Genomic DNA, 13,789 nt, shown 5'->3' on the forward strand with positions numbered 1-13,789 from the left:
TTCTTAAACATGTGGCAAAAACGTAGGAGACTCAAGAGCTGCTAGTGAGGAATCCCTCTGCTCACTCTGCCTTGCCTGTGTTTCTCAGCTCCTTAATTATACCCTGACTACACACGGGGCTGGTTCAGAAACATCTTTAAATGGGTACTCATTTTAAATGTGCAAAGAGCATCTCGAACTTCAACTTAAACATTTTGGCTTCTAATCATAAAGCAACCGCCAGAAGAGTTTTCTCCATTTTCTTAACCTGTCACAAGTTCCAGGGCTTTCTGCTACCTCCTCTCCTACTTCTGCCCCAAGGACAAAGCACAGAGCCAGAATGTGCATTGATCCAGATCTCACCTACTCCCAGTACAACAGCATTGCAATTGCCAAAGTTACTCCCGATTTCTAGTGATCAAATCGGAGCCAGACCCTAGATTTTCTTCATAGTACTGTCAATGATTTACATCTTAGGTACCATCTCCAAAGTCTGTAAATACGCCTTCTCTGTCCCAAGTTTAATCCCAGTTCTGGGGTCTTATCCAACATATATCCAGACCGTGTTGTGTGAAATGAACAACATGGTCTAGGATAATTCCAGCAAGCGCGTGGAATTGACTTTTCCCAGGTTTATAGCACCTAAGTGAGGGTCGAGTGGGTGCTGTACCTCCCAGTCCAGAACGGACGCCTGCCACTGAGCGATCTTGTCGATGTTCTCCAGTCTCCGCTTCCGCTCGTTGATCTGTAGAGTCACGTTCCTCATGACGGCGAGAGCAGCAGCCACATACCTGTAGTCGCTGACAAACACAAAAGAAAAGCCCATGAAATGGAGCCTGATGTGCAGTGCAAACGCACAGGAGTCTGTCATTAGCAGCAGCTAATCTCACCATCCGTTTGGGAAGAAATGCAGGTAGGACTTGCCACTCATTATTGCAATACAGCATGTTTTCCATCAGTAATGTCTTTCTAGATCGTCACAAAAGAGCAGCTTGCTTGCAACTGAAATTCCATGCGTACGAGACAAAGAAACCAGGCAGCTCCTCAGCCGGTTTGCATGCGGGGAGCCCAGGTGCAGTCCAGCCTCCACCAACCCAACGAAAACCAGCTCTGGATATCGCTCTTTCAACTCTTAAGGTGCTCAGCTAAATAATATCTTAAAGTCTGAACATTTTAATAACCTATGTCTTTGGACCTGGATTTTTCTATTTTTAAAATGAACATTAGAAAACATTTGTCTATGAGACACAAGGCTGGAGCTCTGGCCAAGCCATAAGGTGCCTTAAGAGTGCCACAGAGCATTTGTCCCATGGCATTCGGTCTTACTGCAGATTTCAGGTGAGCAAATCAAAGCAATTCTTATTTTTGTTCTACTTTTTTTTCCTGGACAGGCCTGTGAGTGCAATAACAAGGAGTGGAAACAGCCTCCTGCCAGGGCCAGCAAAGATGATGATCAGGCTTTTCAAAAAGTCATGCTGAAATCAATGCTATTGATTTCTGCCCTGCGCCTTCTTTTCCATTCCAAGGAACCTTAATGTTCATTTCAATCTGAAAGACAGACAAGGCCAGCTGCCATAATGCCACCATAATATATTATTAACTTAAGGACTGATATTGATTGCTGACTAATGAGAAAAACTGTGATCTTGGGCAGCTACGGGGGGAATGGCTTTATTGATTATTATTAAGAATTGCAGAGGTGACAGCTAAAATAGTGGTGAATGCTGTGAATTAGATCAATTTCCCCATGTGATCCAAACAGGATAAATGTTAAGAAACAATCATAATATGATATACAACAGAATATTATTTGCTGTTTTGCCATCCTTTCCTGGATGAAATACTGAGATGCATTTTCAATTCTTATTCAATTCATTGGTAAAAATTCTAGCGGAGGTTAAAAAAGAAAACCCTACAAATTCCAGAACATCAGGACTGGTCCTTCAAGAAAGTGAAGGAGAATAGAGGATGGGCTGATACACAGTGAGGAATTCCTTGTGCCTTCCTTTTGGGCCCATCTGTATGAAGCAAGTGCCTGGTTGTGTATGGAAGAAATGGAGCGATGCCAGGGAGACAACAGACTGGTCTTCAAAATGTCCATGAGCTCTTGCAGGGAAATAGGTAAGTCACTATGGCCAGAAAGGATCTGTAGAGTCAGGGAGAGGTGTTGGGTGTAGAGACCATCAGTAATAACCTCCCAGCAATTACACTCATGCAGAGAAGCGCGGCTAATGTCAGTTTACCCATCGGCAGAGCCTTCTCTTTCTCATGTAAGATGTTCAGACACTCCTGACCCCAGCTCAGTTCTGCAGCAGGAATGCTCAGGACATCAGCAAGCTGCACCGGGGACCTTCATATATTTAATTCATCTTAAACTGAGGAAATCTTTAAGAGGTGAACAGATGTAGCTTTGTGAAAAATTCAGATGAACCGGTCTCCAAAAAATAAGCAGCTGAAGGGAGCCCAGCTCTGCAAACAGCCCATGCCTGTCGGCGACAAGCAAGACGGGCTTTATCTCGGTAACGCTAATTCACTAATTCCAATGTTCTGTTTGAAGAGAAAACCCCACGCGCATTTTTCCTTCACGCAGTAATGAAGAAAGAGTCATGACTGAATTTTTTGGGCTTCCAGCCCATATCTGTGGCAGCGCTGGCAAAAACTTTGAAGCAAAAATCATAGAAGCAAAGCATTCCTGCTCTGGCAAGGGGATTGGACTAGATGATCTTTTGAGGTCCCTTCCAATCCCTAACGTTCTGTGATTCTGTGATTTGGCCAGTAAAATAATAACAGGATAGCATTAACTATGAAATTAAGGTAAATACATTGGTTGTCAATTACATTTGGGCTGCAATGAACTCTTTCCAGTGCTCAATCAGAACACAAGTCTGAATCCTTGCCAAATGTCACATGCTAACTTGAGGGAGAGTGGTCGGGTTTCCAGCTTTAGCCCTGCTGTCCGGACCTGGCACAGGGAAGATCCATAGCTCTACAAGCACTGTACTAGTGTAGAGGAAGGAAATAAATAACAATTTAATGACCCACTGTTAGATGAAGCTAACATATTTGCTTTCATTGCGACTCCTGGTCCTTTCTGAGTTTTGCGTTACTATGTAAATAGTTCAATTGATTTAAACAGTATTTTCTTCATAATAAATTCTAATCAGAGTGCTTAAGGAACTCCCAATCCAACCAGTCATGAGCCTGATCGTTGTAAGTACTAGTCCACTCTATAATTTTCTAGCTTGTGTTTCAGACTCGCAATCTTACTGTGAGCACTGTGAAAGTGCAAGTGCATGAGGATGATAAATGGGCCCAGCTCACGCTCCCCAGTTGTTTCTCAGTTTCTCTTGTTCACAGTGTCCCAACCTGCAGGTATCTGACTTTTCCCCGTCTCTGATATCGTCACAACGTGACACTCCCAAAGATTACTTGCTTTTCTGATCTCAGGCTTTGCTCATCTCAACCTGATCCCAAAATCGGAAGTACAAGAGCAGAAAATATTTGTATTTCAAGCGGGCAGCCACGGCAGCAAGGGGTTTCTGCACAGTCCCAACACAGAATCATCTGCTGATGAGTAAGACACTCTGTGCCTCACCTTCCCCATTCAAGTTAAATGAAGCATCACAGCTGTGCCCTATCACCAACAGGATGCAGTAAGAAAGAGCTCTGAGTCTGAATTAACCAACTGTTGCTCAACCACAGGTTAAGGTTTAAGTCTCCTCAGAATGTATCTGAATACTTCACAACATGTTGATTTTAAAACATCCCAAAGGAAAAAGGAATGTAGTCCCAAAAGAATTCAACCCTTGTGTAATCACACTGTCCACATCCCCTCTGGTGTTGCCATTTTAAACACAGAGCTCTTCTCCCTGAGGCTGCTTTTTACTTCTCATTGTAAAGCCGCATCTGAATTCACACTGTAAATACTGTGGGGACATCACATGGCTGGTAAGGAAAAAAAGCCACAACAACTGGGATCCCAGAGCTGGTTTCTGATACCCTCATGTTCCCATGAATCCACTCCAACTTTGATTTGGTCTTGTCATGAAGGAAAACCCAGAAACTGGATCTGGAGCCAAATGCATGGCCAAACTGGTCATTTTGAACTGGGCATTCAGCTCATATGAATCAAACTCATGAATCAGGTCAAAGCTCGTCAATGCATCTCTTTGCTCTTTCCTGTGGCAAGGCAGGAGAAAATCTACTCTTAGGGGGCCTGATTCTTCTTTCACCTTATTTTTATAGCAGTATATCACAAGTGATATCATAGATACTATTCTTGAATTACAGTAGGGCAGGGAGCCAGGCTGATTGCCCTTATGAGAAGCAAAAGAGATCCTGGAAGTTTTAGGAATTAATCAGACTGCTGGGTGCTCTTCTGAACCTCAAATAAATGGCGAAATCAGACACGGAATCAGGCTGAAAAGCAGAGTAGGTTCTGAATCCTCCCCTAACTCGAGCATGTTCAGGTTTGAGTGGGGGATCCTACCCAACTTGCTACCCCCTTCAGGATAAAGGAATGAGCCTTTCTGACCACTGAATACTGATTAGTTTTTTATGTGTAACCAGTAGCATCAGAAAGTACATCAAGCGTGATTAGTTCACATGTCTGATGATAACAGAGATGAGTTTCGCTCCACTGAGAATTGGGGCTTTGAGAAGCTGTCTGCTGAACCTTTACCCTGCTTCCACTTATACAAGATGTCAGAAGAGAAGAGCTGGACAGAACAAACCCAACCCCTGGGTGTGTGCAGAGGCCGTGTAAAGAAGCAGGGAGCAGGGGTGACGTACCTGTGATCCTGCGCCGTGTACTTCAGTAGCTCTGCGAGCTGCAGGGGGTATTTGCAGATCTTCTGCACTGGCGTCAGAAGGAAACCGTCTATGGCAATATCAATCATCTGCTGCAACAGACGACACGCTTCGAAGAAATGCTGGTACCTGCTATCTTTCATCAGCTTGGAAAGCTCCATGCACGCGTCCAAATGATTGTTACAGTACTCGGAATAGATCCAGAAGCCATCTTGCTGTGAGAGGCAGGAGAAAAAGGATGCACACAGAGGGGAGCACATGTCAGACAAACGCTGCGAGCAGCCAACCACTCTGCTTGCCAGCAAGAACACGTTACAACTCAAGAAGAAAGAACACCCCAAGGAGGAGGAAGGAAGACTGTTCCTGGAGTGGGGGCTTGTTTCTAAATGGTAAAGGCAGAGCCAAGCAGAGCTCTGGCCTTTGGTAATACCAGAAGACAACCTTGTTACTTCTAGAGCTCTTTCCCTGAAATATCATGAAGCCCCTGGCAAGTGTTTAGGAGTTGAGTATATTTGAAATTCTCTTTACCAACAGGGAGCCCAAGGCACCAACCACTGCCTGGATTTCCCTGGGACCAGACAGCCAGAAAACACCAAAGACTGGAAAAACAAAGAAAAAAACCCCATTCATCCATGTGCCCAGCCATCCTGCGCACTGCTCTAACAAGTCTTTTTGTGCTGATTTTGCTGGAATCTCTTTTTTCTGCCTCTATTGACCACAGATGGGGCCATGGCAGTTTGCCACCCTTCATTCAGCCTTGATTCATCTGGGCCACATGGACAAGGCAGACGAAAGGTCAAAGACAGATTACACCGGAGGGGAGGGACAGACCCCAACTGACTGCCCGCTATCACATACTAACACTGGAGTTGATACAAGCCTCAGTGTGTGCTGCTCCATCAGGTTGTGGCCGATGCCTTACAAACTATAGAAAGGACAGAGTCATTTTTAAAAAATACACTTGCCCAGCAATTCTTATTTCTCAGTCCCATAAGGGCCCAAATGAACCGCTTTTCTGGGAAGAGGGGAGCCCCATTTCTCTCCCATCCCCAGAGCTGACACCTTTCTTCCTGAACCAGATGAGGAACAAGATGCTTTCCCGATCCATGTAATGGGAACTTAATGCCCTCAGTTTCCCCAAATGGCTTAAACAGGGATAATTTATCAGGAGTCTATTAGCCAGCTTTCAGCCCCTATCTGATGATGGATAAGTGCCAGACATTCCTCCAAATAACAGTAGTAATTCTTACTATGGTCACTACAAATGAATAGACAGCACAGCCTCAAGACATGGAGTTTTAGCTACCGATTCTCACCAAGATTTCTTACATCTTTTTAGCACAGAGGTGGAATATGATGCTGCTTTGGAAGCAAACAGCAGAGACTGCAGGCTCTGCTAAAAATGAGCAATGTTATCATCGACATGCAACTCCTCAAAAAGAAACCTTCTTTCCCATTAGAAGACCAATGATGCTTAAGAGGTGCTGTGAACCTTTTTAGGGATGCCCCACTGAAGTTCCAGGAATGTCTATCAGAAATTTCTCTAATAAGAAGTGAACTGTTGCCAGCTCAGCCCTGTCTGTGAGCACTGAGGTAACATAGCACAGATCTGCATCCCGGTTCGGAGCCCCTCATACGTAAGCTCTGATACAGCACTTCATTCTCCCTAAGGAAAGCCTACAACTGCAGGACTGTAATTTTCTTGACATTTCCTGACATATTTACAACCCTGGCCAATTTATCAGCTCCCGTAGTACGTGGCTTATATAACAGTGCGATGGGCTGGGCAAAAGCCTCCAGGACTATATTGTCAGCTAAAATGTCCTGTTTGGTGTGCACTTAGCATGAGCGAGGATCTGCTGCCACCCGGGCAGCCAGAGCACCAGCTGGCACCTCCCCACGCGGCCCAACCGCTCTGCAGGGGACGGCAACGCAACGTGCATGGGCTTTCCAGCCCCTGCAAGTGCATCGCAGTGCCATTTGCTCTCCTCTACTCTTTCGTGTGTGTGTGTAATGCACAACTAAGGCCTCTTGTTGCTTCTCTGGACTCTTACCTCTTCCGAGTTTCTGGTTATCCATGACCTGATGAGGATAGGCTGTAAGTGGGTTTAAGTCATATTCGGAAGAGTAAAAGAAGGTGGGGACTAGGTGAGGGATGTGGTGCCTACGTGATATGATTAAGGGTGGATGTGAAAAGGTGTTGGGATTGAAAGGTACTGGGAGGCAGGTTATGCAACTCTAGGCCTCACTTCAAATTCTCCCTTCTCTGTATCTCACAAAGTAAACTGAGCGCCGTGGAGCAGCCTCTGCTATGTAACCAGGACAATACCAATGCGCAAAAGCTACTCTGAGTGGCTCCTGCCTCCTGACTTTTTCTGCTACTGCTCCCTCTCAACCCCCAAAATCAACCCCCAAACTCCCAAACAAAAATGCTAGATTAACTCACGTGTTCAAGGAAACACGGTCCAATTTCACTGAGATGGGGGTCCTCGTTGTTGTACTGTTTCTCCAAGTCCCGGACAAAACCCATCTGAAATCTGTAGATATCTTCGATGTTACCAAAGATGATTTTCAGCTGTTCATCACTGAACATATCCCTCCTCTTCCGGCACTGCTTTAAGTAACCCTGTAAGGAGTAAAAAAGAACAATCCATAAAACAACCCAAACGTACACTGAGGCTGCTCCCAGATTATTCTTGAGGAAGGAGCAAGTGAAAACAAAATCAGAAAACGGCTCTGGAAACAAAATCCACTTGTTGTGACATGCTGGTCTCTGTCAACTCCTGCCTATGAGTAAGCATGTGATATGCAAAACACACCTCAAAATGCTACAAGGCCTTTTTTTGGTAGACAATATCTTATTTGCAACTGTTGTTCCCACTGCAGCCTGCAGCAGACCCACAGCGCTGCTCTTGCCAAGGACATGCCGGACACGGCCAGGGCCTCCCAGCCTGCGCCAGGAGGTGCTGGGGACAGCGTGTGTCCCCTGTGCGTTGGGAGGACAGCGCTGGGTTCTGCCTCAGTGTCCTTCAGCATTTTGCATGAACCACTTTTGCAAAGGAAAGGCTCCCCAGAGACCTCACCCAGCACCGGCTGAAATGGCTCTGTCCCTACAGATAGCTGATAGCTCCGAAGGTGTGTGTGTTACAGTCTCAAATTCCTCTTCCTTCCAAAATCACTGCCTTTCAATACCCAATATCCTGGTTAGCTCCTGCAAACACTGCTGTTTCATGTCCTCTTCACGTCCTCTTCAGTGGCATCACAGAGAAAGCTGTGAGGGGCTGTTGGATCATTTGCCCGCTCTGATTTCTCCTTTTAGCAATGGTAATCAGGACAAGGAATGGGATGATCATGCTGAGAAACACTCTGTTCCTGTGTGATTGCATGCCCTTGGTCTAGGAAGAAGGTCTGGAGGGTGTAACTAGGAAGTTTTGTCAGCACCAAGTGAAATGTTGAAGGAAAACAATCTTTATGGTTTATCCCCCCAATTATTCACCCTTCTGAGTCTGAGACAAAAGCGGGAGGGTTGTTGTCCCACAAGTGTCACGGTGGGGAACCCCACAGGTGACACAGGAGGTTGTGGCTTGTCTGAGCAAGGGAGCCACAGCAGGAGCAGCCTGAGCCGCTGATCAATGCCATCTACAGGAAAGCAGCATTATTTTAATTGCGTTTTCTATACCTTCCATTCCATTAGCACAAATATGCTATTCCAAACAGTGTAAAACAAGAGAGAATTTTTCTACTGTTTTCCCAACTATCACCTTTCATTGCTTTTCTTCCATTTTTAAGTGGGATCAGAGGAAAAGGTGTTGTACCCTTGTCTGTACAAACATCAGGCTCCCCTACTGAGTTTACAGATAATAAAGTCAAATGGAGAGGGGAAGAACTAGAATGCAGAGAGCTGCAAAATCACAGAACAAATCCACAGTAGACTCGGTAACAATTCAGATCTCTTGGTCCAGTGCAATAATTGAAAGATTTTTCTTGCTTATTCTTCATCTGCCCACGATACCCATTGTTACTGAGCCTGAGCTCAGCTGGACACCACACCACAAATCGTAGGCAAACACTGCTCTGAAGACCTCTTGAACCTAAAAAAATGGAGTAGATCAATACTTGGGCAAAAAGCATAACACCCCAGGTTCTGTCTGCCCCCCTGTTTTCCTGCCTCATCCATGAGCTGCCATCCTGGATTCAGCTGTGGCGTGAGGACTTTTCCAAACACGCTTGCTTGACGCACATGCGGTCCAGGGGAGTGGGTGACACATGGAGGCTCTGGATGCCTCGGATGCATTTCTAGCTCTGCCACCAACCTGTGTGACACTGAGCAAATCACTTCATCCCTGCTTGTGCTTCCAGTATAAGCTGGGGAATGACCTGTTAGAGAGCAGTGTAGGGGAAAGTTACGTCCTGGGGGACAGCAGGATGACCATGAGCCAGCACTGGGCCCTTGTGGTCAGGAAGGCCAATGGTACCTGGGGTGGGTTAGAAGGGGGTGGTCAGTAGGTCAGAGAGGTTCTCCTGCCCCTCTGCTCTGCCCTGGGGAGACCACACCTGGAATATTGTGTCCAGTTGTGGCCCCTCAGTTCCAGCAGGACAGGGAACTGCTGGAGAGAGTCCAGCGCAGCCACCAAGATGCTGAAGGGAGTGGAGCATCTCCCGTGTGAGGAAAGGCTGAGGGAGCTGGGGCTCTGGAGCTGGACAAGAGGACACTGAGGGGGGACTCATTCATGGAGATTAATATGGAAAGGGAGAGTGTCAGGAGGATGGAGCCAGGCTCTTCTGGGTGACAACCAGTGACAGGACAAGGGGCAATGGGTGCAAACTGGAACACAGGAGGTTCCACTTAAATATGAGAAGAAACTTGTTGGGGGTGAGGGTGTCAGAGCCTGGCCCAGGCTGCCCAGGGAGGTTGTGGAGTCTCCTTCTGTGCAGACATTCCAACCCGCCTGGACACCTTCCTGTGTAACCTCATCTGGGTGTTCCTGCTCCATGCGGGGATTGCACTGGATGAGCTTTCCAGGTTCCTTCCAACCCCTGACATTCTGGATTCTGTGATTCCCCTGTCTGGATGATTTAGACTAAAAACTTTGCAAGGCCAGATATCAGAAGCTGCGCTGGCCTGGTCTAGACTGCTGCCTCTTGACCAAAAAGAAATAACACGAGGGTCATAATGAGATGACTTTGCCTGCCTTGATTATGTAGGAAGAGAAAAAAATGCCAACAGCTCCAGTGGAATGGCTATATTTGGGAACTCTAGATGCTTAGTCACATAGACAAACTGCCAGCTGGTGACACACAGCTGCTGGTTCACAATGCGAACCATTGGAACGCTATAATAAACTGTCCTTCAGCCTTGCCATGTGGTTCCTGGGAGGGAGAACTTCAACCAGATGAATGATAAACGCAACTTTGGCCAACCTGGCAAAGAACCAACTCCTGCGATGTCCAGCTTAGCTAGAACGATGCTATTACCCTGAATTTGCTGGGTTTTTTCAGCTTGGAAGCTTGGGCTATGGAATACCTTCTGCATTTACTAGATCTAAGTCTCTCTTCTTCCAGGAGCTCCTTCATGACTCATTTCCCTGGGTTTCCCTCTCTCATTTTTCAAGGCCAGGAGGAATGGGAGCAGGCTGGTTCCCACAGTGCAGGGCAAATAAAAATTCAGACTATCAAGGAATAATGCACAATATCTTTCCATGCTGCTTTTCATGTTTACCTGTTTCATAACAGCTTTAAAAATAAAAGAAAAAAGACATGCACCTGAGCACCGCCAGCCGTCTGTGCCAGGCCCTTTGCCTGCAAGCCGGGCTCCCCTCTCACACATCGCTCCCTGCATCAGTCACCCAATGATTTATGTGAACAGCTTTCAGCCCTGGCGTTGCTGTTGCCTGCAACTCCTGTCTTGAATATTCCCCGTCCTCCCTGTGCTGCTTCATCACTTTGCCCGAGCCACGTGTTCCAGAGAAGCTGAAGCAGCACATTTCTGTACGGGCACCTATAAAACCACGGGGAAAAGAAACGGCGCGGAGTTCCCAAGCCTTATCCTCTAACCAGCTTGTGTGTTTAAACGGCTGGTTTCCAGGATAAGCCAGCAAATGGAAAACTGAAGATTTATACATAATACGCAGCCAGAGCCAGCTAGAAGGCTGCTGCCTAGATTTTTTCCACTAAATTTACTTCTGTTACATAAAACAATGTCATCTTCCTTCTGCTCATCCCGTCAGGTTTGCTCAGAGAAGGGATAGCTGACTGATGAGCAGATGCTGGAGAGTGCTTTGCTCAATGAATACCTAAAAATAGCTGTCAGACTGTCTCTCTTTAAAGTACTTTTCCATGTAGTCCCTGAAGTATAGGCCAAAGTTGGCAAGTATTTGCAGGAGGTTAAGTGCTAAGTTTTCTCCACCCCAGAGAAGGTTTGGAGACAGTCAGAAAAGATGCCCAGTCCATCCATCCTTCTTGTCCAACTGAGAGCAAGGCGATGGAGTCAGGAGACGCCGGCCACCGCAGCCTGCAGCTTCAAAGGCAGTTGTGATGATATGCCAGTTTCTTTTCACCTCTGAGCCAGTTTGAGGGAGACATTGTCCTGCAGCCCATCCCTCACTTTGGACCAGCACCATGTGAGCTACCCAAACACTGTTGTCTAGAGCAGCTCCGGGGAGTCTCGTGCTGATATGCCCATACCAAGGAAAAGCACAAGAACAAAGTTGAGACTATTTTGAGTTGAAAAGGCAAACCAGAGCCACGTCTGGTCCCAGGCAGTCAGGACTCTAAAGCACTCATTCAAACAGCAGTTTACAGCAAGTACCAAATGTCAGGCACTGCGATAGCACTGGGGCCCACTAAAGTAGAAAATGAGCTCCTGCAGGAACACAAGCCTGTTCCTCAAAAGGGCAAGAAGCAGCCAGCCCCAAAACAGAAACAAAGTGTACACAAGCAGGCTGTGAAAGACAGATGCAAGCTGCACACTGGGGAATGCATGTGTGTATTCTATACATCCCCATTGAGCCAAAGAGCTTTCTGCAGAGCCATCCTCCAGTCTGGTATCAACACATGAGGAACTGGTCAATGGGGCCAGCAGGTCCACAGATGTGGCCCTCTGAGGGAGCACCACATTCTGCTAAGAAAGTTTTATGCTGTTTTTCTCTGAGGCAGCACAAAAAAAGTGGCTTTTTTCTCTGTCTCAAGAATGAATCAGGCTAAAGCCACACGGACCACGTGAAACCTTGTCCCATCAGCTCTGCACAACAGACTAACCTTGACACACTAAGATGCAGTGAGGATGTTTTGTACGCAGCACTCAGAGCGGTCCTGGCACCAAAACAAAGCTTAGGTGTAATCCAGTCAACTTCATTAAAAAATACATTCAAATGAGCAAAACTCAGCACTGGAAGTTGGCTGGCCTTTCTAACCTCCCACCCCCAAATTACTCATAATATGGAGGTTTCCTTTGATCTCCCAATTGCCTCACTGTTCCCATCCGAGCTCTGTCACTTCTTCCTCTAACACCTCCTTAAATTTAGCCTTGTCTTCCTAATCCATTCGCTGGTCCAAATCCTGCCCGTTTCTCAAAGCACAGCATTCTGCTCTTTGTGGCTCTCCTGCGTCTCTTTGTTCCACCTGTGCTCCCCACCACGCACTTCAGCTCAAACTGCTGTCCTGAGCGAGCACCTCGGCTGCTCTGCTGCTGTCACCAGTGCCACGCTATGGACAGACCCTGCGCCCTCCTGCGCCCTCCCAGCATCAAACCCCAGGCGCAGGGGGATATTGTTTTGAACCTGGAGATGGCCATGCACATATGTGGTATTGAGGGTGGTAGAATACCGGCCCAGGTTGGCCAGAGAGGTGGTGGATGAACCATCCCTGGAGACATCCCAGGCCAGGCTGGATGGGGCTCTGAGCAACCTGAGCTGGTGAAGATGATGGAGCTCATGGATGAGCTTTGAAGGTCCTTTCAACCCAAACTATCCTATGGTTCTATGATTTACAGGACAGCGAGTGAGCGGCACTGCCTGCCAGTAAAGCTGGCTATTGCTATCCACTATTAAAGTCTAGTTTTTAGTGGCTTATCATTTTTCTAAGCTTTAATTGCTAAGCCTGAAATTCCTATTGCTGGATATTTCCTTAAGGCTGAATTATTGTTTCTTTCTTTCTTTTCCCCTTGGTGATATTCTAGAATAATGATCCATCCACTCCTGATCATGCAGTCCAGGGAAAACTCCACATTTTACCCCTAATAAAAATCTTCACAAAACTGTTTGACCAAGCAGCCATCAGGCCTTCCTAGCCTATGAATTCCCCTCCAAGCAGCTGTTCACACAGGTCTTGGCTTGGGCAGGTGATTTCAATCTGGTGCTGTCTGGCTTGTGAGCTCCAGACTCGGCAGGACTAGTGCCGTGGGTATTATGAATAATAACATAGGTTATAATAATATAGTAGCAGGTAGCGGAAATACACCTTGAAGCAGAAAAGAGAAATTGGAGGGCTCTTAATCACCTAGCAGAGGCTATGGTCCTCTGATAACAACCACACATCTTAAGCTGCCTCACTAGTATTAGGATTTATTATTCATTATAGCTTAGCAACTGGAGTATAACTACAGACTGCAAAACCCAGTACTAAACCAGGCTCAAACCTGGCCACCCAGCCAGAGCTCCTCTTTCATCCCCTCCAATACATCATATCGCTGCCGTTTGTCCTGACACCTTAAAATAAAGAGCAACGGGAAGCGGGGAATTTGCCACTGTCAACAGCACTTCTGCATCTCATCACTGGTCGTCTGGTGTCTGTCTGTTCCTCAGCACCGATAATGCTCCATCCAGATCCATCCAGCGGTGCAGGGGGGAGCTCAAGCCGGCCCGCGTCTCTCCATCTCCAGCCCCCCTCCTTTTATTCACAAATGGACACAGTCCTGTCGTGCTGTGCCGAAACACCTGGGATGACTGAGCTGTCCCCGAGCCTTCCCGAGGCAAACGGATTGCTCCAGTTAAATCCAGCACAA

The 13,789-nt window shown here is 46.8% G+C and overlaps 1 protein-coding gene across 3 annotated transcripts in view; it reads right to left on the minus strand.

Moving 5' to 3' along the window:
- The window catches only part of ARHGEF9 (Cdc42 guanine nucleotide exchange factor 9), a gene marked incomplete at its 5' end in the record, with an annotated part of 121,216 nt that overhangs the window by 31,927 nt on the left and 75,500 nt on the right, over window positions 1-13,789 (minus strand). For all 3 annotated transcript variants that reach the window (XM_080352907.1, XM_080352906.1, XM_080352905.1), the window contains 3 exons: window positions 650-779; window positions 4,771-5,003; window positions 7,235-7,414. In XM_080352907.1, the coding sequence (XP_080209033.1) occupies window positions 650-779; window positions 4,771-5,003; window positions 7,235-7,414 (543 nt within the window). The remainder of the gene's footprint in view (window positions 1-649; window positions 780-4,770; window positions 5,004-7,234; window positions 7,415-13,789) is intronic.

The sequence above is a fragment of the Nesoenas mayeri genome (assembly GCF_963082525.1).
Source record: "Nesoenas mayeri genome assembly, chromosome: 13".
Classification (NCBI taxonomy): Eukaryota; Metazoa; Chordata; class Aves; order Columbiformes; family Columbidae; genus Nesoenas; species Nesoenas mayeri.